Source organism: Physcomitrium patens, chromosome 17 (genome assembly GCF_059467195.1).
Source record: "Physcomitrium patens ecotype Gransden chromosome 17, ASM5946719v1, whole genome shotgun sequence".
In the NCBI taxonomy this organism is placed as follows: Eukaryota; Viridiplantae; Streptophyta; class Bryopsida; order Funariales; family Funariaceae; genus Physcomitrium; species Physcomitrium patens.
Genome location: NC_143426.1, coordinates 6,850,020 through 6,876,876, shown reverse-complemented (window position 1 = coordinate 6,876,876; position 26,857 = coordinate 6,850,020). Strand labels below are relative to the sequence as shown.

At 36.3% G+C, this 26,857-nt stretch overlaps 2 protein-coding genes and 1 long non-coding RNA gene across 4 annotated transcripts; all 3 read left to right on the top strand.

Moving 5' to 3' along the window:
• Positions 1–2,012: 2,012 nt before the first annotated feature.
• LOC112294486 (uncharacterized) lies at positions 2,013–6,385 on the top strand. Of its 2 annotated transcripts, none has more exons than XM_024544961.3 (3): positions 2,013–2,424; positions 2,870–3,093; positions 4,513–6,385. In XM_024544961.3, the coding sequence occupies exons 2-3, from the start codon at positions 2,898–2,900 to the stop codon at positions 6,036–6,038; spliced, it is 1,722 nt and encodes a 573-aa protein (XP_024400729.1). In that variant the 5' UTR covers positions 2,013–2,424; positions 2,870–2,897; the 3' UTR covers positions 6,039–6,385. The 2 variants fall into 2 exon arrangements, with proteins under 2 accessions (XP_024400729.1, XP_024400730.1); XM_024544962.3 differs by lacking the exon at positions 2,013–2,424 and adding an exon at positions 2,472–2,585.
• Positions 6,386–6,999: 614 nt separating this feature from the next.
• Positions 7,000–9,939, top strand: LOC141046423 (uncharacterized). The gene is made up of 8 exons (XR_012219411.2): positions 7,000–7,142; positions 7,377–7,444; positions 7,591–7,676; positions 7,892–8,103; positions 8,283–8,412; positions 8,612–8,702; positions 9,273–9,311; positions 9,542–9,939. It is a non-coding gene; the product is annotated as an uncharacterized LOC141046423 (long non-coding RNA).
• A 4,268-nt stretch (positions 9,940–14,207) lies between these two features.
• LOC112294375 (uncharacterized) lies at positions 14,208–16,316 on the top strand. The gene is made up of 3 exons (XM_090244026.1): positions 14,208–14,323; positions 14,591–14,887; positions 16,019–16,316. Exons 1-3 carry the CDS (start codon positions 14,208–14,210, stop codon positions 16,089–16,091), a joined length of 486 nt encoding a protein of 161 aa, XP_090100152.1. The 3' UTR covers positions 16,092–16,316.
• Positions 16,317–26,857: the final 10,541 nt, after the last annotated feature.

Here is a 26,857-nt window from a genome sequence, read left to right as displayed (position 1 = left end):
ATTTTGTCTCTGTAGTAGACAAGACAATTGTTGGTTGCCTCTTACAATTCCATAAGATGGTTTCCATCTCAATAAAGAACATGTAACCTGTCATAGAGCCCTGACAATAAATCTCACCCTCGTCTTCAATGCAAACATTGTTCAGTGGAGGCCCAATTTTCTGAAATGCCTATTTTCACCCCTTTACATTCTTTTTGTGGGATTTTTTTTTCCAAAATTGGGGTTTGCAACTCCAAATTGGTCTAAGGGACCTTGTTTTGGATTTTTTTTCAATGGCAAGAGGGAGTTTGATTTTAGGGGGGGCCCCATAACAACCACAAAATAGGAGCCAGGTTTTCTATTATAGAGTGACTTGCATTGAAGATGAGGGCGAGGTTTATTGTCAGGGGTCATAGAGTGGCATTCAATTGCATCTTGTGCACATAAAAAATAGCTTCATTGATTAATTAGGTTTTCTTCATATTAATTTCCTTTATAATTAATAATATTAATATTAAGTTAGAAAGGTAGTAAATAGAGTTATGTCTTTTTAACTTATTTTAATTATTTTGCATTTGGTGATTTGATCACCATATTAAAATGAAAATAATGTATATATTTATAAGAGAGTAGATATTATTTGCTTTCCTTAGAAAATAAATTTTCCTTTTAATTACTATGAAAGCGACCTCTATTGGTTTTTTTGAAAATGTAGGCTAATTATCATGTATTTCAAATACTAGTGATTAAATGGAGGGTCAAGAGTAGTTTTTGACTTGTTTGAAGTGAAGGACCAATTGAAATCTTTGAAGATTTACCAAGAATGGTTAATTCTAAAATTGAAAAACTATAATAAAATCACTATAATAGTTAATTTTGGATATTTTGAAATGTGGATTTGGGCAAGTAAATAGTCTTTGTTCAGGTAAAAACGTGTTTTGAACGTATTGGTGGTATTAATTTTGCCAAAAAGTATAAATTTGTGATTCACAAGGGATCCAGCCCAAAAATCGAGTTTATGGTAGGTGGTTTTTGGACCTTTGATTTTAGGATAGGATTTGTAAATTCAAGGGTGGGGATTTAGTGGTCATCCTTAGGGACTTTTAGCATTGGGATTAGGAGGTTCCAATAGCTTCTTTCCCTCTCTCTTTCCATTTTCTATGGCGAAGCTATGCCAAAGTTTTGTGTGGGTGTTAATTCAATAAACTTTCAATCTAATATGCATTAGCCTTGGTTTTTGAAGTGCCATTTGTTTTTTCTTCAATATTTCATTGGAAGATTAAGGAAAAATCTTCTTTTAGTCACTAGCTTTCCAACAACATCAAACAGGCTTGATTTGAAGCTAGAATTGAATTTTAATGGATTTTCAAAGTTGTTAGGATACACTAACCGTGGCTGAAGAGAACGTCAACTTCATAAAATCATAACGTCATGATTCTTTCAAATTTCTTATGTAATTTAATGTTCCCAAATGTATGCTGAAGTCTAGTTTTCTATAAAGTTTAAAGTATAAATACTTAAGCATTGGTGATTTTTTTAATACATTTTTAAGAACAAAGAGATCTACTACCTTGGTAAAACAAGGGTAGTACAACTCTTTAAGTTTTGAAATTTTTTACCTCCATAGTCATTCACTTTTAGATGGTTAATTCTTTATAGTCTAATTTTAAAAACTTTTAAAAATGATTTTTCACATATTTTTTAATTTATATATATTTTTAGGTGTGTGGAGGTTTTCTACCCTTATTTATAAGGTCAAATTTAGATTTTTATACCTTAAGTGTTATTTAGAATTTTGTAGTGTGGTTTGTTGCATTATATGCATGCTAGAGTTAGTTTGGAAGATTATTTTTCTTGAAATTTTGGTATGTATTAACAAGTGGGGGCTCATTTTCAAGTGACTTGCATTGAAGACGAGGGCGAGGTTTATTGTCAGGGCAACAACTTGAAGCGAAGCGAAGACTTGCTGATTTCAATGCACGGGATGCAAACATAAAGCAAATGTCAAACATCCACATTCTCTGCCAGACTTTACGTGTGTCTCGATGCCCCACAAACGTACGCCCAGCTGTTTGCGCCTGATTGTGATTTGAATTCTTTGTGCCGGATCAGTAATCGGGCTCGCCACGGTTTGTCTCCCGTCTTAGGATGCAGTGTATCGCATTCTTGGATTTGGGTGTGCTGCAGACCTCTGAGTTGGCTAGGGTTTTCTTATCTTCCTTGCGCTAGGATTTCTGTTTTTCCATGCGCTCATGTATAATGTTTGATTTTGCTCCTTCCGAGTCTACATCTTCGTTTCGTTGGGTAGCTTCGTTGATGGGCGTGATTGACAAGAATGATCCTGGCGGAGGTAGAGAGCCTTTCTCACGACGGGCAGTTCCATCGCTTGACCTTAGCTTGATCGCTTTCTTCTGTTCTATTACTACCCTCGCCTTCCTCGTACCGGTAAGTTACTCTGTCGCTGTTGAGCTCTTGAGTCGTCCACAAGTATCTCATTGTTGTCTAGCTTCGTTTCCTCTTGCACTTCCAGCGCCGGTTTGCTTTTCCAGGGGTCGTTGATTTTCTTGGCCGGGGTCAGCCGCCCCTCCATGTTTCGTGTTTCTGCGGTGAATTTCGAGTCTCTATGGTGAATATCAGGGTGATTATTTATGTTGTTATGGAATAAGTTGTGAGGCATGATTCGGGAGGGTTTAGGAGTGGCTGGCGTGCGCGCCGTGAGGTTTGATTGTGGTTTCGCAGCTGATTTTTCTCTTTCTGCTTGTTGTGTCTGTCGGGGTTTGTTTTGGCTGAGCGGAGTTTTGTATGCGGAGTTTTGAATGCATTTCGAGCACTGCTTTCGTTTACGTGTGACAGCGTTCTGATGAATTGCTGCTGAGGTTGCATGTTACAGGTGGTGGTCACGTAGGCATTTCAAGACAATGGATACCGAAATTGAAGACGTGAAGCAAGAGATTAGGAAAGTAGAGCAACAGATTATTTATGCGGAAGAACAAGTGACGCAGGCTGCCACAGAGGCCGCGTTTGCTTACTGGGGGAAAAAGGAGGAGCAGTTGCGGAAAAAGGAGGAGCAACTGCGGGCAAAGGAACTGCTGCTGCTCAAGGCTGATATTTCAGGTAAAATCACTTGTTCTAACACTTGATTATATCCACTTCTTCCCTTTGACTAGGAGTCCTATTAGGATCTTGTCCGGTTCATATTCATGGGCGAGGGTTCAGTTCATGGTTATGGAATAAGGGTTGGCGTAGGGGTAGCACCTCCTACAGGTATGATTCTCCTTCTTATCTTGGTAACTTAATCAATATCTTAAGTCCTGAAGCATGCATTCTTACAAACTCCTATTCCTGGTATGTTTTTTTGAGTAGAACAATTGGGTTTTTTGTGATAGCTTGTTCGATGCTTTATTCCACGACTGATAGAGGTCTGTCGTTTTCAATCTTTCTGAATGTTGTTCTTGGTCTTACTGTATTCGCACTCTAGGGTTCTCTAGTTTTCACTCAATGCCAGCAGTTATTGTTCCCCACCCCCCTGTCCTCTTCTTCTTCTGGTACTTCTTGGTCATGTAGGTTATGCAAGTACACCTGGAAGTACATATCCCAATTTTATTCGGTGTTTGTCATTCAGAGACACTTGCATGTATTCAAATTGAAAAGTGATATGTTTCAATTTTTCCTCCAGTGAACCTGTTAAGGGTTTTACATGTGTCTGCATGGTACTTATCAATTAGTTCTCGAACTCATGGGTAACTGGTGATGGTTTTCTTCATGAAGCCACCCTCCCTCCCTCTGTTTGAACTTATGGTACTTAACCTCAGACGATTATTACCTAATAAAGAGTTACTGATGGCTGGTGTTTAATAACCAGCTAACACACTCCCGCAACTCACCTGATTTCGGCCTTCTCTTGCTGCCACTTTACGCCTCGGTATCGGTGCCTTAATGCTGTTCCTGCGATATATACCAAGCCACCACTCTTTCTTCTTCCCTGCGGTCACTGAACGCGTTGAGATGGTCGGTGTGGAATTCTATACCTTGAGGGTTTTTCGTTTCTAGAGGGGACACTACTCTTTCACAATTGCTACACAGGTTTCCGAAACCGTAGGTAGTCTGGTCTGCTTATTTAGGCTCGCATCTCTATGTATGTATACTTGTTTTGTGGTTTATGCAGCTGCTCAACAGGATGCACTGGACCCTTGTAGCGCAAATTTTAAGTTGTACATTCTAAACTAAAATCTGCGGCGACAGCACTGTCAGATTGGCCCGTAGAGTAGGGACTATTTTGCCGTGTTTTAACCTGATCCTGTCTATTTTTATGTCTGCAAGTCTGATGAGGAGGAGGCTCTTTTGGTAGTGTTTCTAATTTGATTTTTGTTGAGCGGGCATCTGACATTTTCTATTCCATCACACCTGTTCGAGGTTTGGGTTTCCTCTTGTTTTGCGACTTCAGTAATTAAGAATCTCCAGTGCGTGTGATTACTTGAACGGCCTAGAATGTGGCTCATGGTTGTCTTATGGTTGTATTGCATTGTGAATTAGGGCATGCGTCAGAGCCTGTCGCTGAAGTGGTGAAACAGGTTAGCTTACGGCTAGGATGCATAGAGCAGACTCTCGTGAAACAGGAACAGACCCTCGTGAAACAGGAACAGACGGTTGTGAAAAAGCTGGAAGAGTTGCGTTTACAGCTGGATTCAAGTTCCTCCTCTATGGCGTCAATGAGTGATGTTGATAAAGGTATTCGAGTAAGTAAAAGCACTGTGAGGCTCATTATGCCGAAACCTTTGTCTGGTGAGGAGGCAGAAGGTTTATGGCCAGAAGATTGTTGGAAAAATTTGAAGGGGCTGAGTCCAGAGAAGTACTTTAAAGAGCTTCTGAGCGGACTGAGAGATGATGCTTCGACATGTTGGAAGATAAAATTTACAGGGTCTTCTCCATCTGTTTGTGGGCCCGTTTTAAAGCCAGATGTTCTGATTTACAAACGACCTCCATCAGCTGGGGTTGATCCAATTCCCTTAACGACTGGGGTAATACTTGAGCTCCAGTCAGGTGGGGGTAAGTACAACAGCTATTTCAATATTGGAAAAGCTGCAAGATACGGAGAGAAGATGTTGGAGAGCTTAATGGGTTTCAGGCGCTCGGTACTAGTAGGCGTCACAGATTTGGAGATGGTGCAATGGTTTAAGGTCATCATGGAAGATAAAAAGAGGTTCACGTATGAAGTGCACGTTGAGTTAAACGATGTGCGTGGGTCCCTGTGCGCCCTACTGAAGAGCAGTCTCAGCGACCTTGAGGTTGAAGTGCCAGTACTAAGTGTATCCAGGGTCGAGTACGAGCCAATCCGTTTTCTGGGGTCTGGAGCTACAAGTAATGTTCTCTGTGTGAAAGACGAGGATGACAGAGAATATGCGGCAAAAATTCCGCTTCATGGGAAGAACTTGCAGAATGACTATCGAATGCTTACTTGCTTGAATGATGTGAAAGGAGTGCCCAAGGTGCTAGGCTGGTTTGACGATGAAAAGTCCCTGCGAATCCATCCAGTAGGGGAAAGGATATCGCATAAGTCAATTTCCAGTCGTTGGTCATTGGTGCCAGGGCTCGTGGATGTTCTTGAAAGGGCGCACGAGCACGGCATCATTAATCGCGATGTGCGGCCGGACAACATCATGATTGCCAAAAGAGAGTTAGAAGAGACTGAGATGCTCTATATCCTGGATTGGGGTTATGCTGTTACTAAGAAAAAATCTTCTTGCTTCAGTGGAGGAGTGATGTATGCCTCGGAGCGGATTTTAGAACAGTTGGCAGAGGGTGATCACCAAGTTGTGGTCGATGAACGGGATGATACTGAAGCGCTTGTCCACACCATTTTTGCATTAAGATATAGGGAGAAGCACAAAATGTTACGAGGGTTGAATCGCCAGGACTTTGATGAAATCCGGAGATTCTGGAGCGTGTGTTACGATGAGCATCCAGGATGGCAGTCAGCTTGGACGGCTGCACGTTCTGGGGATTATGTCGAACTGAAAAGGGAGCTTCAGAAGATGGTCCTCAATTCCTGTTTATCATAGTGACAGTCGCTTCTGCTCACAAGGACGATGCTATAAATTTGTTGTCCTGGCAGCGATGTACTGGAAGTTTCCACCTTCAACCTAGAAAATCCTCTAACATGTGTTGCCGTTATTGACACCCTCGTTGATTTATCACCTTTGTAGATCTTTCTGCATGCCATACAGGAGGTGTTCCGGGAGCTTGGTCTTTTAGTTTTTGAAGAATTGGTGGCGAAGTTCGCTTAGCCAGAGTTTTGAAAGTTCAGGATTGGTGGTTGCAGTGCATGATTGTTTAGGGGAATTCGGTGGAGTTTTATTTGGCGATGTTCGTGAATGGAAGCGCCTGTACGGACCTTGTTTTGCCTTGAGCCGTGGTCTCTTACACTGTCGTTGATATATGTCCTTGTTTTGAGATCGAGTCCCGCTTAATGTAGTAGGCTCAGGTCAAACTGTGGCTTCTTGCTTTCTGAAGGACCTTGTGATGGCGTTTATGAGGGCAACCTAGCACATTGACGCTGGCATGTGTGTGTTTGGATCAATTTATACACAGCTGCAGAAAAGTTGTATGCCATTGTACACCATTGTTCAACGAAAGCCCAAGCCAGACTCGAGAGGCGAGTGATATTTCAGCGTCATGAGTAGACGTTGGGGTTGCGAAGATTTGATCACGCTTAATTGAGCTTTTGTTCAGTTGCACCGTTTGGTTACAAGACTTAAGAATTTCAGAGTTTTGGTATGTGTTGCACTTTGCGAGCAAGGAAGTCTTGTATTGTTATGGTCAGTATGTGGAGGTATGTGGTCAGTATGTGGAGGTCAGTATGTGGAGGTCAGTATGTGGAGTTGCTGACCGACCTGCTGGCGCAAAATTAAACTAGACGTGATCAAGATACCAAGGGTCTGATTCTACCTCTTTTCTAGGCTGCTAGGATTCTGAGTTTGCTTCATTATGACTGGAGATTTTGTAGGAGTATCACGAAGAGGAAAAGTGTCGCATGCTCAGATGGTGGTGGAAGTTTTTCACAATCATTTTTTGAATTACAAGACAGCAGGGCCCTGCTGTCTTTTTCGATTTGAGCCGTTGAGATTCTGTAACTTTACTGCAGGATAATTTTCTTCTTGCTGGTAGTATGTAACCACCTTTCATTGCAAACTGACTTTGGAATCCGTATTGATCTTCATTATATTTAGGGAACTTTTGTCTTGTTAACTTTTAGTAATATGGTGGACTTGCTGTTGTAGTTAATATTGCATATGACCACGCAAGGAATAGCCTGCATACGTTAATATTTATGAGAAACTCCTATTGCGAAAGTCTTCTGTTGTTATCTTAACAGATTTTGCGTTATGTATGATGCACAGTATTGCGTGCGAAGTTATGAAGCGCTGGCATTAAGCGTCCTGTTTTGAGTAACTTGTACCACAACCCTGTAAGCAGAAATGGAAGTTTGATTTACATGGCAAAATGTCCTCACTAAGTCCTGCTCATTCTTTGATTCCAAACAAGCAGTGTGGGTTGGAATTAAGAAACATTGATGAGGAACTCTAAGCCCAAGCATGTTCTTATTTGAATCAGCGGTCCTCGTCAATTAGTGCCAGATGATATGCCGCCATCTCCTCTAGCTGGCATAATTGTTGGTTTCCGGCGCTATTGATTGTTGAGTAAGTTATTGGCTTTCAACTTGCGTGCTAAAAGAATCCCTGTTCTTTGTGATGTGCAACGTCGGAGTTGTAGATGGATTCGTGATCTTCTTGTTTTGTAGGAGTGTGTTCGTAGCAATCGCCAAGGGGGACAAAGAAATGATGAGGTTGTGAGTATCTGGCGATACAGTATTGCCCGTGGATATGAACTAGGCCCTTTTTCTCTAATATGACAGGTTACAGTAATTGCGGAAAGGCAGAATTTCAAAACAGGAACGACCCAAAACGTGATCGTACGTTCTTATTCTAGTTGCTGATCCTATTGTGACATGGGTAGCAGTTAAGGATTCCCGTATTTTCAGATGTACGGACGTAATTTTGGATGCTGGGGTGCTCTGGAAGCCATTCACTGAATTTCTCATGAGAGATTGTATGCGACAAACGCTCTGTAAGTTTTTCGTTTCATGGTCGGTATCGGTGTTGGTGTTGTTTTGCTCAACTAGTAGAGTATTCAGAGCATATTTAGGTGCTCACAATCATCCTCCTCGACGCATACCCACTTTCTCAAATTTATTACTCGAACCTTATTTGCCTTTGCAATATAATTTTCCAGCTGTGGATTATCAGAGACCGGGGAAGTGCTACTTCATCTGCACTGATTCATTAGCAGATGTGGATCTTGAAGATCCCAAAATTGAGTAGTTTACAAATGTTCAAGCCGCAGGATGTCTTATCATGCACATCAACACCGTGACAGGTATGGCCAAGTATACTTCTATGTGAGTTAGGTCGACCAGTATTTTGGTGTGATGTCAAACTCATAATAAACTTCAGTCTTGTCGATTGAACGTTCCCTAGGTAACATACATCAAGGAATATAGGTTGTCAAATTACTAGTTGATTTACACCTTGATAATCTGAAGTCCACCTCATACTGCTATTTGTGTTTGCAACAGATTGCAATTGCATTTTTGAAAATCCATGACTACAGACATTCATTTACAAATGAGGGACGAGATCAAGGATATTGATGATTGACTTTGCAAGGTTCATAAATTTTGAGCCAGTCATATGATTTTACTGCAATCTTGTCTTTGATAGCAATTCAGCGGGATGAAGGTGTTGTTATGTAGCTATGGAGTGGACTTGACAATGCTAATGAAATAGATTCACAAAATTTTGAGTGCCACTTGATTACTTCCAACGAAGTAGTCGCCCTTGTGTGTAGTCTTGAATCACTTCTTTTTTTTATCAATGCTATTATACTTAGTGGTCAATATAGCAATCTTAACTGGCGACAAATTAGCAGACTCTGCTTGAGTTCCATTTGCAAGGTTGAAAATATTGTCTCTTATCAAAACAATAGCGTGTATTTTTAGAAGATATTTCCACCTCGTGAGGTGGATTCCCTGCACGCTGTTCAGATTCCCGAGTTCGCAATTGTCTTGTTTATGCTACTAGATCTTTGTACTTTGTGGATAGTGTCAGGTTCCTTGAGTTGAATAATGTTCCTCATTTTACTGAGTGCAAGCAGAGATGTGTTTGATGTGTTCTTTATTCTGTCTATTTGTACTCGTGCTTACAAAGTGAAGGAATTGTGTTGCTTTGGAACGGCAGACTTTGGACGATTCAGGGGAAAGGATGACCCCTATAGATGTAAGTGGTTGAGATGCTACCCGCTAATGTGTCCAAAGGGAAAGTGGACGGCAAAGCGGTGCCCTTCTTGATGTTTTTATATGCATGGTACCTCCATGAACTTCACAGCTAGGTTTGCAAGAAGATTAAAGGCTAGAAATAAGGCAAAGATCTGCAAAATTAGTGTTCTTGAGCAGAATGCTAATGAAAATAGTGACTATATTGACAAGATAAAATACCTTCCTTTGCAGGGCTACTCTACACTTGCAGATTCAAATGTTCTGGGAAGACATGGCAATGAAGGGCACTTTCCTGGTGAATCATAAGGTATACAACTTGAACATGCAAACCAATGTTTGATCTTGAGAAGTTGAGATGATGCATTAGGAGTAGCTCCAGAAACCAACCATGTAGTTTGGTATCCGACTTGAACATATCCATTTGTGTCTATAGACCTAGTAGTAGATCTTGGTTTATACAATAGGTAGAGGTTGAAATACGGCCAGGTCGCACATCATGTCCATTGATATACTGGTAGCTAGAGTAAAAATGCAGGATATGGTGGTAAAGAATATGAAAAGGCAGGCTGCAAATAATATCTTTCAATATACTATAATGAAAGTGAAGTCAGCATGATTACCTTTTCAAATTGGCACTGTCGGGAAAGGTTCGCCTTGAAGCAAATTAATACAACCTAATTGTACAGCCAAAAACAAAGTTTTTCAGCCCATTTATAAACACGGGAAAAACACACAAAAAAAAAGCTATATAGAGGATATAGAATCCAAACTCTTTGAATTAGATGAGAATCACAACGTTCTTGACAACTAAATTATAAATCCATCACTAAGTTCTTTTAGGAAAAAAAAATATTAGTTCTATCTTCAATTACATAAAGACATCACATTTCAAGTGTGCACCAAAAATATGGAGACATTATGCCTGGTAATATGAAAGCATCCCTTGTTATTGAAAGGACTGCCACTCTTGTGGCTGGACAAGGTTATTTTCCATAACCAGAGGCTGCTTTTACATTACTTAGTCCAAAACTTAAGTGACGTCATGCACACACAAATTTAGCTAGACATGTTAATAACAAGAAAACCCATGCGCTATACAAGACAGTGCATGTGTTGTATGTGAAACTTAGGAATGTAAGGACACCTATTTCAAGCAAATGACCAGCACAACATCCCTGAAGACAAACATGAACCCGCCATTGAGTTATCTAATGATGTGTTAGTGTTTGCCTCTACTGACGTTACAACATCATCTTTGAAGAGTGCAATGAAAGAAGACAACAACATCATCTTTATAAAACTGCTGTGGTGGTTTGTCAAGTTAGTACAACTTAGTACAACAACTGCTGAAAAAGAGAAAAGCCTCCTTGGAAGGAGGCAGAATATCTTCTTAGTATTAGAGCAGATGGTGAGAGAATTTTACAAGAACCGGCTTTCTTGCTTGCCGTTGAGAAGCGTAAAAACTATGCAGATACTATCAGTAGCATACACAGGAGAACCATAAAGAAGGAGATAGCACAAGAGGTACCTATTATACCTGATGGACCATCACGTGATCCTAAGGATTGTACATCACCACAACGCCAATTTTCATCAGAAAAGAGTTCATTTCCAAAAGCCCTGCTCAGGTGCTGCCTCTTCCATTTGCAAACTCAAGTTGCGTCGGTCGGATCTATCAACCTAAACCAAAATTCCTTAGGTACAATATACATGGCATGTCACACATTGTTCAATGACTCAAAAGTATTATGTTTATACTGATTTCTCCACAGTATAAACATAATCCTTCTTGACGACGATAAATCTTTTCTTGCTCAGTAAGGGGTTTAAAACGTACTGCGTCAATTTGCATGTCTTCTACTTCCGAATGTACGTTTGGCAAAGATGCTGATGTTGCCATTGAGTAATAACGTTAAGGTTCCCGTGTACGACTCTCGGATCAAAATTCAAAAAGTCGATTGTCATATTTTACCGCAAAATCGATTGCTTGACTCAAAGTTTGAGGATCAGGTAAGTTGAGCATCAATTTCTTTACTTCGTATTGCAATCCATAAAGAAATTGACTGATGAGTGCAGCATCATCCCACTTGATGTCAATTGCAAGTTATCAAAATTGTGAAGCATACAATGTTACTGAGCGATTTTTTTGTCACAGAATTCTGATCTTGTTTCTTGCAACACGAGTTGCATCGTATCACCATACATAGATCGAAATTCTACCAAAAAAGCTTCCAAATTATCCAATATTGGATTTTGTTGTTCAAGAAAAGACGAAAACCACGATAATGCAGAATCAGAAAGTAGAGTGCCAATAAACCTGACTTGTGATCCTAGAGTTGGATAGCTTTGCGGTTGAAGTTCAATTGCCAATTGTACTTGATTGATGAATCTTTGAAACTTTGATCTTGTACCATCAAATTTCTCGAGTAAAGCAATTCTTGGTTCTCTAGTGCTTACAGGGTGTTGTACAATTGGAGAAGGAACGTGATTTGGTACAGATGTTGAAGCAGCTCCGATCATCTCTATATCCCCACTTTCTGCTATTCTTGTTCTTTCTTGTGTTGGTGAATTGAGTTGATGCATCGCAAGCATTAACTCCCTCAATTGTTCTTGCATTTGTGCCATTGCACTCTTCATTTCAACAAGCTCTGCCATAATGATACTAAGAAGAAAAATTTGTCGGATATTGCTCAAGACAAAAAAAAAAGAAAAGACTTGATAACAAAGAAGATACTAAGAACAATATCAGTTTAGAAGTGAGTAATCCGCAAACTTCTAATACGCTTATGTCTTATCAAGAGAAAGGGGTAATCCACTCTTACTCAAGGAAAACAAAGCTCTGATATTATAAGTGTACTCTTGTCAATCTGTCAAGGACAAAGACTCAATGAAGGAAATATACACAAAAGGTCTCTCTCAATAAGTCAAAGTATAAGCAAGTATGTATATTAAAAAGAACTTGGAATGGCTATTGCCACAAGACAAGAAACTAGAGACTCTTGAACCTGGACTAAAAGTACGAAAGGAGTTGACAAGAGTGAAGAAGCCTTCACTCTTGTTTCTATATATACTATCTAACTAGGGGATACATGGCGACATTCTATTGGACCTTCAATATGTGTTGATTTTGTAGGACACATGCCTTGACTTACAAGGCAAGTTTTTCTATGTGTGGGCCACATAGTTAGCTTGATCTTCAAGCTAACAACATGTGTGGCACATGGCCAACTTGTTGACCACGTTTCTAATCCAAAAAGTCAATTAAAGACACCTATGAAGTCAAAGCAGCATCTAAGAAGTTTCTAGGAAGCTTTTATATTAAATACTGTAGAATTAACTTACATTTACCTACTTTTACTTACTTCTACCTATTTATATATGTAATTATTAGCTTATATGATTATGGCCGTTACAAATATTGTTAGGAAGTCTAAATATTTGTGTTATAGATATTTATGAAAATAAATATGTTATGCAGGTGATTCAGGAAGGTATTCACAGAGAGGCAATGACAAAGAACATCGCCGGCAATTGAAAGGAGGGGAATGTATACTTCAGGCTTATAAAAAAAATCATGATGCAGTTTTGGAAGTCGTTAATGCAAAAGACAGGATTTTTTATATGAGAAGTGAATCTTCTCCTGACATTAAGTATTGTGTTTCTTTAAACACTTATTATTGTGATTGCCATGCCCGGTTGTCAACCTGCAAACATATTCTAGGGCTTCAACTCATTGTTAAAGAATTTTTCACTCCTTCATACGTTTCACTAGCTAGAATGAAAAGCATGAATAATGTGGGCTATTGTGATAGTGGGGAACTATCGCCATTATTGGAAGAAGCCATACATGAAGTCAATTTGTATGAAAATGATAGAAGGAGTGAATTTGTTAGACAGTTACATAATCTTTCTCGGCAATTGAAAGAGTTGATTTCACATGTGGAATCATCTACAAGTGATTATACTGTAGAGGAAGTAGACCAAAAGGGAGATGTGTTCCAGATGTGTCTAACATCATTTTCACAGCCGTTCACGTTCCAAAGACCTCCTACTATTGAACTTCCCCATCATGGTTCTATAGCCCCTCTATAAATGCACGTGACGAGTACGAGGATGGGACATGGGCAAAAACAGAAGATACTAGAATATGGAGAAGGTTCTACTCCACAACCGCCTTTGAAACGTCCAACTCATGTGCTTGTGGCACATTCTAAGCAGAAGCGAAGAATATTTCCACAAGTTTCTAAAGTTCATTATGACATTTGTAAGGTGAACACTAGAGTTGAAGAGAGAGATGAGTTGGTTTGCAAGAATTGTGAATGTCCCTTGACTTTGGAATAAATTTTGTTATGTTCCATTTATTTTGCAAATGCTCTATCTTCTTCCTTTATGTTGTTTATAAAAACTAAAGATGAGTTACATTTCTAATACTTAAAAACCACAAAAGTTTTTGTATATCAAAATATTTTAATTTGTAACCACTACTCAAACCTATCTTGCACCTCAAAAATTCCCACTCAAAACTTTGAAGTACTCAAAACCAAACTTGACTCCTGAAGGACCAAGGCATTTTAGAGGAATCTTTATTCCATTGATTACAAATTGCCAAGATAATTTTTTTGAGAATACAACGGTAAGATCTTCTTGTAAACTTGTATGAAATAATGTGATTAAAATTTTGCAATTTTTGACCGTAGGGATTCAAAGATAATTACATTAAAATGTAGAAACTTCTTGGTACTTAAGAGGTTAAGTCCCTCGCATGTTCTGACTCTTCCCTGGTCACGTTGATCTCACCTCGACCCTCTGGACTCTGGAGTCTCTGTCCCCGGAAAAGCCTCCCAAGATATCCTGGTATACCCGCCTAGAGATACCCGGGGGGGGGCTCCACGGGGGGATGGGGCAGGAAACCGGGCGAGCTGGAAGCCGCGGGGTGGGGGGGGCGAAGGGACAGCACCGAGCAGAGCCTGCACCAGGCAGATGTGGCGTACCCCCCTCACCGGGCCGCCGTTAGTGACAAGGAGGGGCGGGTATAGGAAAGAAGAGGTATGCAGGCGCACACCTCTCTTGCAAGAAAGAGAGAGGAGAGGTGAGGAGAGGTAGAGGAGATGGGAGGGCTAGGCAAGTGCATGTGGAGGAGCTGCGAGGCTGCGAGCTGCGGGCGGGGACAAGGGCGAGCGTGAGGGTGGGCGACCGCGATGACGGGCTGCGGGTGAGGGCGAGGGTGGGGCTGTGGGTTGTGGGCGAAGACAAGGACTGGGCTGCGGATTGTGGGTGAAGCTGCGGGCTACGGGCGAAGGCGAGGGCATGGCTGCGAGCTGTGGGCGAAGGCGAGGGCAGGGCTGCTAGCTGTGGGCGAAGGCAGGGCTGCGAGCTGTGGGCAAAGGCGACAAGGTTGCAAGTGGTGGGTGAAGGGGAGGGCAGGGCTGCGGGCTGTGGGCGAAGGCGAGGGCGAAGGCGAGGGCGAAGGCGAGGGCTGGGCTGGGAGCTACGGGCAAGGCTACGGGCTAGGCTGCGGGCTATGGATAAGGGCAGGGCTGCGAGCGACAAGGGTTTGGGCGGAGGCGGAGGCAGAAGGTACGCCGCATTCAGAAAAAACCATTGAAAAAACCCAAAAATGAAAAAAACCCCAAAAATTAACAATCACTTCCAAGGCAAAATTCCCGTTCCCGTTCCCCGCGGGCTTCGCTTGGCGAAGCCAAGAATTTAGGCAATTTTAGAAATTTTGCGATAATTCCGGTGGTCGCCCATCCCGGTACTATTCCTTGTCCGTCATGCTTAACTTTGAGGTTCCCAACCTCTTATAACCGACCCAAAGCCTTGGTGATGTCAAAGGCGTGTTTGTAAATATTTTATTTCCCATCCATTTGTTTTACAAATAGTTTTATTTCATTAAAATCAAGGTTTAGGGTTTCATTACTTCATGCTAACTACTAAAATATACTTAATTTAGTTCTCTTCACTATACATAGGTTTCTCCCTTAAATATCTTTTTCATTTTCCTACCAAAAACGGTTGGTTTTAGTACAATGAACAAGTTCAAAAGATTAAAAAATTATTTTTAGTTTTAACCGTAGGATCTCAATAACAACTTAGTAAATAACATCCTCAAAACATTTCATAAATTTTGACCGTACGGATTGAAAGATTACAATGTTTGAAGTTGAGATATGGTTCATTTTCTTCCCTATGTTTAGTGGATCAACAAACTTTGATTTCACTTCGTGACCAAATTTTGCACAACGTGAGGTCTAAGTTAATTACCATCATGTTAAGTCTAATGTTAATTCATTATATGCCCATTTTTAGAGGTAGAAAAGGGGCATATAATGATTATATCATAGATTCCAAATTTCATGTCTACATGTATAAATGGTTGTGCAATATATTTAAAATGCACTTATAACATAGTATTTGTGAAAACGTGACATTGGCATGTGACATTATTTGCATAAAAATTGATATTTTCTTCATATTAATTCATATTAATTCACATTTTTTGAAGCAATTAGAAGTTTTTAATTATATTATCAACTTTAATATAGACCTTGTAATCAAGAATTCAATTCTTACAAATTATGTTGGCCTTATTTGTATTTAATGAAATGAAAGTTGTGACATTCCTACAAATTATTTGACGTTTTCACGGATATTATGTTTTATGTCTATTATAAAATATGGAACTCATTTTTCTTTCTTGATGTGTAGAATTTCCATCTTAGATATTTTCAAGCCCCGGTCATGTGATGCTCATACTTGTAAGAAGAAGTTGAAGATATGATAAATAATGCCACGGAACACGTTTTTGGAGCCGCTCTGCCATAGGATGAGGAGTGTTGTGGAGTCATATGGTTGTAGAGTAGACATGATATTTATGTAGTCGCAAAATAGGCTAGTATGGTGTGATTGATATGTTGGATTTGAGTGTAGCATGTTTGATTATTGGTTTTATGTATTGTTTGATAATGAATATTTTTACATATTATTGATATATTGAAATACCTTACACTTTGAGTTCTTGTTGTATTGGGCGTTTTACTATTGTAGTATGTTACTATGATATTATATTATAATACAAAATGTGAATGTATAGATTGTAAGTACATAAGCAATGTAGTTTTGTAAAATGAACAAAAACCAATTTAATCATTATGTATTTTATAAAAGTTCAAGGAATTAGTGAATTTTTTTCACTTTTATACACATATCTAAAGGAATATCTAACCAAACCAAAATGAAAAATCTTGAACAAAGGAACTGGTAAGATTTTGAGTTTTTTGCATAGAAAACAAAATTCCAGTAAAAAACTTGTGTTTTTTGAGTGCTGGTTAGCACACTTGGCCAAGTGCATAATTGCTTAATTGTGTATTAATTAATTTCTTTGTCTATCTCCCATGGGAAAGATATGTTATTACAACATTGTCTCCCATGTATTCTTAAAATAGAGATGTCCAACTTACTATGGATCAACCCTTGGTCTTCATAATGAACCTCCATATTCATTACTATATTAGTTTTACTTAAGTAATTGATTTAAGTGAAGGTAATTAGAAGCATTAATTAGAAGCAACTTAACATTAGGCGGTACCATTCCCAGCATGGTCGCCAAGAATATGTAAACCATAAAATCCCACATTCCAAAACACCCACAAATCACTCTTATTCCAAGTTTAGTCTCCCGGGATGGTCTAGCATCTAATGTTAAGTAGTTTGTCTTCTAATTATGGGTTAAACAGTATCTGCTCTTAAAGTTCTTAAGTTTGTTTCTTTATTTCATAGGATGTTAGGAATAAACAACCTACACTCTTAAAGGATTGGGAGAGTACAATGCTTATCCAAGGTTAAGAGTGATTTCAACAAGAGCCTTGCTCATTGTCTTGTTGTGTGTGTGCCTTAAACCTCTATCTATGCCACACTAGGCAAATGGACCTTGTCCATTTCTGAGCTCATTGCATTTGCTTCATTAATTAGTTCCTTTTAAAACACACAAGCTTACCTCATGCAATAAAGCTCCATCTTTTCACATCCGTCCACACCTTCTCACGGGCTCAAATCTACATTAGTCTCATCATATCAAACACATTAGTTTAAGCATTCGTGATTCTCCACCTAGTTCATACCTTAAACTCCTTCCAATCATCATGGTGTGTTGATATAAATTAGAGTCCTCGACTCTTACATATGCAATCCTATGGTTCTAGTCTCTAGACTTAGGATGCTATACTTTTCTTTAAAAGATGCTTTAATGCAATCTCCAATTACTTAAGGACTTCCTTCATTGCCTTAAGTTTCTTTAAGCATGCACAACTCTACTTAAGACTTAAGCAAACATCAACGCATCTTATTATAAAATCATCACTTATTACACTCCTATGAGTTCCACACACTCATATCCTTAACCACTAGGTCACTTGACCTAATTAGGCCCTTTTCCTAATATACTCTTAAACACTTATTATATTTATACAAGTATACATGACCTAAAGTCTTACAAGACCTTAGACATACACAAGTACAAATATAATTACAACATATATATATATATATATATATATATATATATATATTTTCCCTTTTAGAAAAATTATATCAATACATAAGCCCAAGTACCAAAAAACATCCAAATATATGATAAAATATTTTAAAAACCTTATATATAAACACTATAATCAAAATGAATAAACCTCCAAATAAATTTTCTTATATCAACTCTCTTTAAATTAACCTTCTAACTACTCTAATCTACATTAAGATTTACAAACATATTATATGTCTTAATTAATTTTTACACACTATAAGCAATTACAGTACGACACTATTACATCTAGTCTTGTTGAGCCTATCCTTAGTATTTGTACATGACAAATTAATAATTCAATTGCTAGGGCCACATCTTTGATGGTTTTAGCTTATCTTTTAAGTGCCCTAGGATTAAACATCAATAATTGCAATCATAATTAATTTTGTATGCTTGTGTGAAAAATTCATGGAAGTATTTAATTATACAAATTTAAAAAATATTTAAAGGTCCAATGGAAGGAGGCCACATCAAAAGATAAAAAGATTATGATTGGTATGATGAAAGAAAAAACCACCTTTATTAGTACAAATTTGTAGAAGAGGTGGTTAGGAAAAGAAAAGTTCATGAAGAATAGTTCTTGAAGTGAGATTATTTAACTTGATTATTAATTTACCAAACAAAGTTGATCTTTTAAATAAGTGTGTTGAGTTCTTTACTTTCTATTACATGGTATCTGTTTTTTATTATATTTCTTAGAAAATTATATATGATTGCTAATTACTTCTTATATAAGTTTGTATTACTTTTGAAGAAACATGTCTGTAAAAACAACATTGTTTGAGATATCGAATGCTTTAAAAATAATATTGATGTACAAACTATAATCTTTAAAGTCTCAAAAAGTGCATATTATCTTATTTAAATAAATATGATGCAATAGTTTTTAAAAAACTATTATTTATTATATTTAGTAAATTATTTATTACTTTTATTATTATCTTTCAATTTTCTACTAAAATAAATTCAATCGAGGTTTTTGTACTTTTCATCTAGTATGTATCTTATAATAGTGCTTTTGGTCTTTTCAATTATTGCATGCAACATTATTGTATATATACATATTCATTCTTGAATATATAGTTAACAATTAATATATATATTTTTTTATTTTTAATCAAATGATGAAAGTTTTATAAAATATAATTATATATTATGTAATCTATTCTATTAAATACTTATTATAAGTATCAAGTATAAAAAGTACTCTATTAAGCATTTCTAATCACACAAGAAAAATTAATCCATTTATATATTGGAATTGTACATGCCTCAATTGCACATGCTTCATTTGCATCATACATATGTGCAAAAATGTGCAAAAATCTTATTTACAACATATAAAGAATTAAAGATGCATTTGTATTAGTTCTTCTATATAGGTGTTATTATGCACCTTCTGTTAATCTTTGTATCATTCATCTTTATACATGGTTGTCCAAAACATGTGAGCAAATTTCTTCCTCTATCTGTCCATTCCATCCATCCCTTATGTGATATAAGCAGATGCCAACTATTCAATGTTGTACAACTAATACCATTTAATTGTGAAGATATGCAACTTTGTGGTAACAAGATTCTTTAAATCACAAGCTTTATGTTTCTTCTTCTTCTTTTAAAATTTTGAAGATTGACTATGGTGAAAAAGATTGGCAATAATCTCCTTATTCACCTTAGTTACTTCTAGTGAAATTTCAAGGACCTCTCTATCATTTCTCCTAAGCTTTTCTCTTCGATTATGTCTTTAAAGAGTCATATCTTAACATTATAAAACTATTTCAAATTACAAATAAGTTCTCAGTAAAATTCACACAATTGTAAAATAAATAAGCATTGTAAAAAATAAAGACAAAAACATTTTTCCACTTTATTTGCTTCCAACCTCTTTATTTGTACTCACAATCTCAATCAAGGGATTATGTCCAATCTAAGACTTAAAAACATCAATAATGTACAAGAATATAAAAAATAAGCCCCATCTTCCTCTTATTTATACTTAAAATCTACCATCACATGCCACAATTCGAAGGCCCCACCATTATGTATTAACATGTGGATTCCATCTTTTCATTGCAAATACAACAAAAAATTAACCACAAAAGTTTTTTTTTTGTTTTTTTTTTCAAATTCATTTGAAAGAGAAGATTTGTATTTTCTTCAAAAAAATGTGCCACAAGAAGGGTGAAGTTGGACCTCCATTGAAAGGAAGGGATGTATATAATGTGGTTATACCAAGGCTATTACTCCAAATTCCATTAGAACTTTGAAGGTAAGCACTTTTGGGCCTGAATAGTATTGGTATAGATGATCTCTTGGACAATCTTAGTGCAACATCCAGATTTGCTTCTAAACAATGCAATAGATCTAAAATATCTTAAGCCACGTAGAACAATAAATAAATGATAATGTGACATGTGTTAAGGTAGTAAAAAATGAACTAAGAAAATAAAATTAGTAAGTGAGAGCCATAAATTTAGAAATAAAAATGAAACATGAACATACACCTATGCCACATGAGATATAATATATATCTATATCTATATCTATATATATATATATATATTATTTTAAGATTAAGATTTTAGAGTTTGGAAGAATTAAGATTTATAGGCTTTAGAATTTGTAGGACTAAGGATTTGTATACTTATATGAATTACATAGGAAATTAAATTAATAATAGAATATCATATAGAATAGTGATAAAAAAACAAAATTATAAATTTAGAAAGTAAGAGCCATATAATCATGGTAACTTTTATCAACTACATAATTCACATCACAAAATCTGGAAAAATGGCCATTTGTGTTGGTGATATAAATGCCTTACATGTTAGCAAGAGTCATCTTAAGATGGAAACTAGTTTCTTCCTAGCTTTTAAATCCACTTGAGATGCTTAAACACTTTGAATTTGAAATTCATATGAGATGCTTCTAAATGCACTTGAGTTCTTTAAATTCTTTTGAACTTATATGAGATATTTTTGTACAAGCATGAAATATTTTTATTATTTAATAGAATCATCTATATTAATAAATATATATTGAGTAAATTATTCAAATCAATGAAACATATTTTTAAGCTAAAACAAATTGATAGATTTTTTTCTTGCTTTAATTACAATATAATATCATATCATCTTTTATAAATATTATCATGTAAGTGAAGCCAAAGAAGTGGAACTCAACTTTACATCAAGTCAATGAAAGTGTGGATGATGTTAATTTTTTACTTCTTAGGTAAGCCTAGAATAACTTCCATTCTGCAATGTCAACTGCGTCAATACTGGGAGGCACCCCGTGAGTCATCAAATTGACTCACTTGTTGTTTTAGGACAAAAATATGCATTTAGAATGCTTTAAATCATAATATATGATAAGTAGTGTAGAAATTCTTAGAGAAATAGAAGATTAGAATGTTAGTGGTAGAAATGGAGTCTTAGTAAGTCTCGGAGGTAATTATCTTAGTTGATTTAATATTTTTACTTATTATTGAGTAGTAAAAATTAGTTACTAAGATCAAGATCTATATTGATTTTTTATCTATATGTATTACTTATAAAAAAAACTATAAAGGTTAGTTAGTAGTTAGAAGAAGAATGAGAAAGAACCTCATGTCTTTTTAATTATTTATATAGAAAGTAGAATTTATAGTAGATTTAAATTGATTTTTATTATAGCCTAGTCTTTGTAAGAAGAGAGGTGTACAAGTCCCATATGGATTGTAGCACCTTGAAGGTAGTTAGGAAGATAAGACTAAGGCCTCGTGGCCTCTCTTAGACACCCACACACACTACATGTGAGCCTTGGTGAGGCTCGAACCCTTGATCTATAAGCAAGTTACCCTTGAGATAAAACATTTTCACTTAACTTTCCAATTATTCTTTGTATGGTTCTTGTTCATTGCATCTTCCACTTCACACTATCCATTACAAGCAACTCTTAATTGAGGCCCTCTTGTAATTTGGGTAGAGGGATGAAATTTACACTCACATTTTGGTGCGTTTGCCGGGAGATGGTGCTTCTAATGGTGTGTGTGAATGTGAAGTTTGCTTGTTGTGATTAATCTTGCTTGGTTTTGTGGAGTGAGCAATTCAAGTAGCTCTTCATCATTGGTAAGTGTTCTACATTTCTTCTTTATTAGTGGAAACAAAGCATTTCTCTTTCTTATTTTACAAGATAGTAAAAATTTCATTGTTGAATTGATTGTTGATTTACTCTCGGGTTTTCATCAATCAGTTTTTATATGTTGTGTGTTTCAACTTCAAACTTTTTAGGATTTTGTACCTTGATGTGAGCTTTCTAAAAAGCTATCACACATTTAAATTGGACTAAAATTGAATTTTTAGTGGATTTTTGATTCAAAGGGGGTTCACTGCCTTGGTTGTTTGGTATACTCCAAGTTGCTCTCAGGTTTTCATCAATCAGTTTTTTTGTGTTGCATATTTGAACGTAAAACTTTTTGAAGTTGTGTATCTTGATTTTAGCTTTCCAAAAAGCTATTGCATGTTCAAATTGGAATTGATACGAATTTATAGTGAGTTTTAGACTAGAAAGGGGTTCACTGCATTGGCAGTTTCGTGTACCTCATGTTTGGAAAGGCATTTCTTAGTGCCTGGTGACAATTTAATATTGGAAATTTCTGAATACAAGAATCTTGGAGTTGAGATTGTAGTGGTGCAAAATTTGGTGCTATTGAATCAAAATTAAAATTGTGGCGATTTTTGGAGTAGAGAGGGGTTGCTGCCTTTAGCGGAATACGATTGAGGTTAGTGATTTCTATCTTTTCACTCATTTACATTATTGATGTTATGTTACACTTGTAAATTTTGTGTTTAAAATTTTTCGTCTTAATTATATTAAATTATAACACAAAATTTAAACTTAAATTAAAAATAAAAAATAAAATAATAATAATAATAATAATTAAAAATAAAAATAAAAACAGAAATCAATTAAAATTCAAAGTAAAAATAATAATATTAAATTAAATTAATGATTTTAATAATAATAAAAATAAAATAAAATAAACTCTATTAATATTTAATTTTACTTTTAACTTTTTAATTTCATATTTATTTTTTACTTTAATATTATTTTGTTTTCAACTTTTAATTTTAATTTTATTTTCTACTTTGAAATTAATTTTAACTTTTATTTTAACTTTTTTTTTACTCTATTCTATTTTATTTTTTTGCTTTTCCTTTGACATTTAATTTTCTTTTTATGTTTACTTTTTTTATTTAATTTTTACTCTTACTTTTATTTACTAATATTATTTTATTTTATTTATTTATTTATTTATTTATTTTTCATGTATGATAAGTTTTAGGTATTGAATTAATTTAATATATTTCTTATTTATTTATTAATTTAATTCTTTGCAATTATTATTATTTCTAACCCTAAGTAGAATTTGAGTAGTTAAATATTAGTATTAGCATTGTTTGGGTGTTCTCTTTAGGTGGTTGTCTCTTGCAAGCATTAAAGGTGGAGCTCTTCTTCAAGGTTTCATCACTCCCCCTCTTTGTAATTTTTCTAGTTGAGGGCCCATCTCTAGTGAGTAGAGGGATTTAATCACCTTCTCCACCCCTCGTATCATCTTTTTTCATCTATTTTGTAAATTCCTTGTTGGCGGCAATTCTCTATTGGAAGAGGGAGTTCATCACCCTCTCCAACCACTATATCCTTTCTATTCACAGATGTAGTATAGGGAGGGTTTCTTCAACAACTTCAAAATCTACTTCATCAACAAATCAAGAAAAATAATTGAAAGAAAAAGCAAAACAAAGAAGAGATTGAAGTGAAAGAAAAAAAAAAAGAAAAAAAAAAGAAAATGAAGAAATCAAGCTGAAAGGCTACATTTTAAGGTAAGTGCTCTTGAGATAATCAATTAAGCTCTTTAATTTATTATTTAAATTAACACAGATTGTAGATTGAGAAGCAAGGAGCTAGAAGAAGGTACTTGACACTTGGAGAGCATAAATTCAAGTAAGTTTTTTAGCATTTGTGAATTATTTCAATTATTTAAAGTTTAGCACATAAGCTTGGAGCAAGGAGCAAGGAGTTGGAGGGTAGAACCTAGGAGGAAGAAGCAAAAGAGGTATTCATCTACTCTCTCTTCTAGGACTTAAGTGTAGATTATAATAGAACATTTATTATTCAATAATACTTCCAAATAAAGCTCGTGATCGAATAGGAAAGATTGTTTAGAAGTTTTTTTGTCAAATTCGTTAACAAGTGGTAGGGTGGCTGGCGATGCAACTAGGTGAGTTCTCCTTCAAATTGGAATGATGCATGCAAGGAATTTTTTTGTCTAGTATTTTTTGTTGTTAACCAAGTAGTGGGTAATTTCCTAACTGCATTAGTGTAAAGGATAGAAAAGAAAGAGCTCGGACTTACTGCCAAAAACGGATTGCCTTTGCATTGAATGTTGTTTAGGGTCACCCCCACATGAGGTTGTTTCGTATAATAGTTTAAGAGAAGAAAAGAATTACTTGGGGTGATACTCAATTTAAGCATTCTTCTTTTAAATTATTTTTGTTGTATTTCTCTTCGATGTCGGAAGGAATGTTTAAGTGGGATGCAGGTGGATGAATACACTATATAAAAATTTAAATTTTATAATTAATTGGTTTGGTTTATTTTAATTGTCTTAGTTTTAGTTTTTAGAGATGACATCGTGATCGTAGAAGTTAATGTACCGCTCTACTAGGTCCCATAAACTAGAATTAGTAGAACCTTTAGAAAACCTAAAACTCTTAAGAACTATTAGACCTCCTTTATCAAATCCTAAGACTCCAACGTGTGAACTCGAATTAAATACGCCTAGAAATTTCTTTGAGAAATTTGAAAACCTTCCCTTAGAGGATCTTGAAGAAAACTTAACAAAAGTATTATCAAATTCTTCAAAGGATAATAGAAGTAATTCGGATCAAGAAATTACTCATCCATTAAAACCACAAGAGACCATGGATCCAAATCAAGCTGAACGGGAAGAACTTCCACCTATACCAATTAATCCCTTGGTTCAACCAAGGGGTTTACCTATTCGAGTCCCAGAGGGGCTTATTGCTGCTCCTATGCCACCTAACCTCTCTACTTTTAGAGGTACGAGAGATGAAGATCCATCGGCCCATGTAGAACGCTTTATAGAAACACTTACAACGTATTTAATAATAGATGGCCGTTACTATTTAGTGTGGTTTCCAACCACATTAAAAAATGGGACATATGAGTGGTACCGTAACCACTCTCCTAATACCTTCATAAGTTGGGATATGATCCAACGGTTCTTTTTAGAACCATTTCGACCTGAAGTAGGACAAAACACAGTCTTAACCGCTTTATCTTCTCTTAGACAAGAAAAGGATGAAGACATTACATCATATATTCAATGTTTTGATTTAGTTGTGACAAGGTTTGTAGGAACCTTGCTCACAGATGACACCTTGAAGCATTTCTTTATTCAAGGATTTGTTAAAGAGGAGACGATTAAAGAAATCCTCTATGCACGTTCCAAAGACTTAATAGCAGCCAAGAATGCTGCAAGAGAAATAGAACAAATAAATAAGGAGCATGAGAGGCTGTGGCGTAAAGAAGATCACAATATCCCTAGTTTTATATCCATACATGCTAGAGTTCCTTATGCATCAAGTTCTCAGATGCATGAACAACCACGGATGATTCCCACAACTCTAAAAGCTTATCCCTTACCCTTAAATACTAGGCCTCTACTTTCTTCATTGGCCTTGACATATCCTATTGAAGATAATAGGTAGAAGGAGGGTTTATAAAAAGAGATGAGGGCTTTTCAATTAGAATTTCAAACCCAAATCTCTCATCAAATGAAATTGATGACGGAACAATTAGTTGGGTTGGCTAGGAATTCCAACTCCAATCCTCCTCCACCTCCCATTGAGTCAGGAAGACATATAACAAGATTATGGTGTACTCAATGTCGACAATCAGGGCATTCGGCTCAATTTTGTAATTTTATTCCTCCACAAAACCAACATTCTCATCAAAATGCTCCTCGATACAAAAAGCAAACCTTTCAAGGGTATAATTCGGGGCAACAAGGGTTTAATAGTAGGAGCCATGGTCTTATAAATCAAGAAAGATAACAAGTAGAATTTCATGCATTTTGTGGGAAAAGACATCCACTTGGTCAATGCTAGATTGAAAATCAAGTACAATGCGGAAATTGTGTTGGTAACCATCCCACAAAATTTTGTAGGAAATTAGATCGAGTAGTGCCTTTACAACCCTCACCTGGTATCTATGTTCAACAATCATACGATAATCGTAGAGAAGCAAGACAACCTCCACTAGATAACAATTTGAGGCCTCCTAACCTGTATTATGACTATGAAAAAAATAGACAAAACCAAAATGCACCTAGTGGACTTCAAACAAATTCTCGATATATTCCTTTAAATCTTGATCAAAGTCAAAATTCTTCTAATCAACTAAGACAAGACCAAGGATCTCAAGACGTACGATTTATATCTAAGCCCATAAGACAATTGGGAGAACCTCAAAATCCTTAACAACTTGATGTCAATCAAGTTTTTTCCCCAGAATTGAATTTAATAACTTTTGAAAGAAATCAATCAAAGAAGAAGAACTTACTTGTGATACCAGCCCTAGCAGTAACAACTAGATCTAGGGCTGCATCTTTATCTATCCATTAAGAAGAGGGGAGTAGTGTCTCAGAGAGTCCACCTTGTCTTTTGGATTTAGATCAAGTCACAAGGAACACAATTAAAGCAACTCAAGATACCAAAATTAAATCTTTGAGATTTAATCCTTTGGTAGAAGAATTACCATTTCAAAATCCTGAGGTTGAGCATGAACCAAGTGTAAATCCAGACAACCATAGTTGGGAGGGTCCAAAATTCCCACAATTGAAGTTCTTCAACAAAAGAAAGATGTGGAAGAATTTAGCACACAAGAATATGATTTATGGG

Coding starts and splice junctions, on each gene's coding strand:
- LOC112294486 (XM_024544961.3), top strand. CDS start 2,898: ATGGATACCGAAATTGAAGACGTGAAGCAAGAGATTAGGAAAGTAGAG. Junction 3,094..4,512: donor GCTCAAGGCTGATATTTCAG/GTAAAATCACTT, acceptor ATTGTGAATTAG/GGCATGCGTCAGAGCCTGTC.
- LOC112294375 (XM_090244026.1), top strand. CDS start 14,208: ATGGGGCAGGAAACCGGGCGAGCTGGAAGCCGCGGGGTGGGGGGGGCG. Junction 14,324..14,590: donor CCCTCACCGGGCCGCCGTTA/GTGACAAGGAGG, acceptor TTGTGGGTGAAG/CTGCGGGCTACGGGCGAAGG. Junction 14,888..16,018: donor GGCGGAGGCGGAGGCAGAAG/GTACGCCGCATT, acceptor CTTGATGTGTAG/AATTTCCATCTTAGATATTT.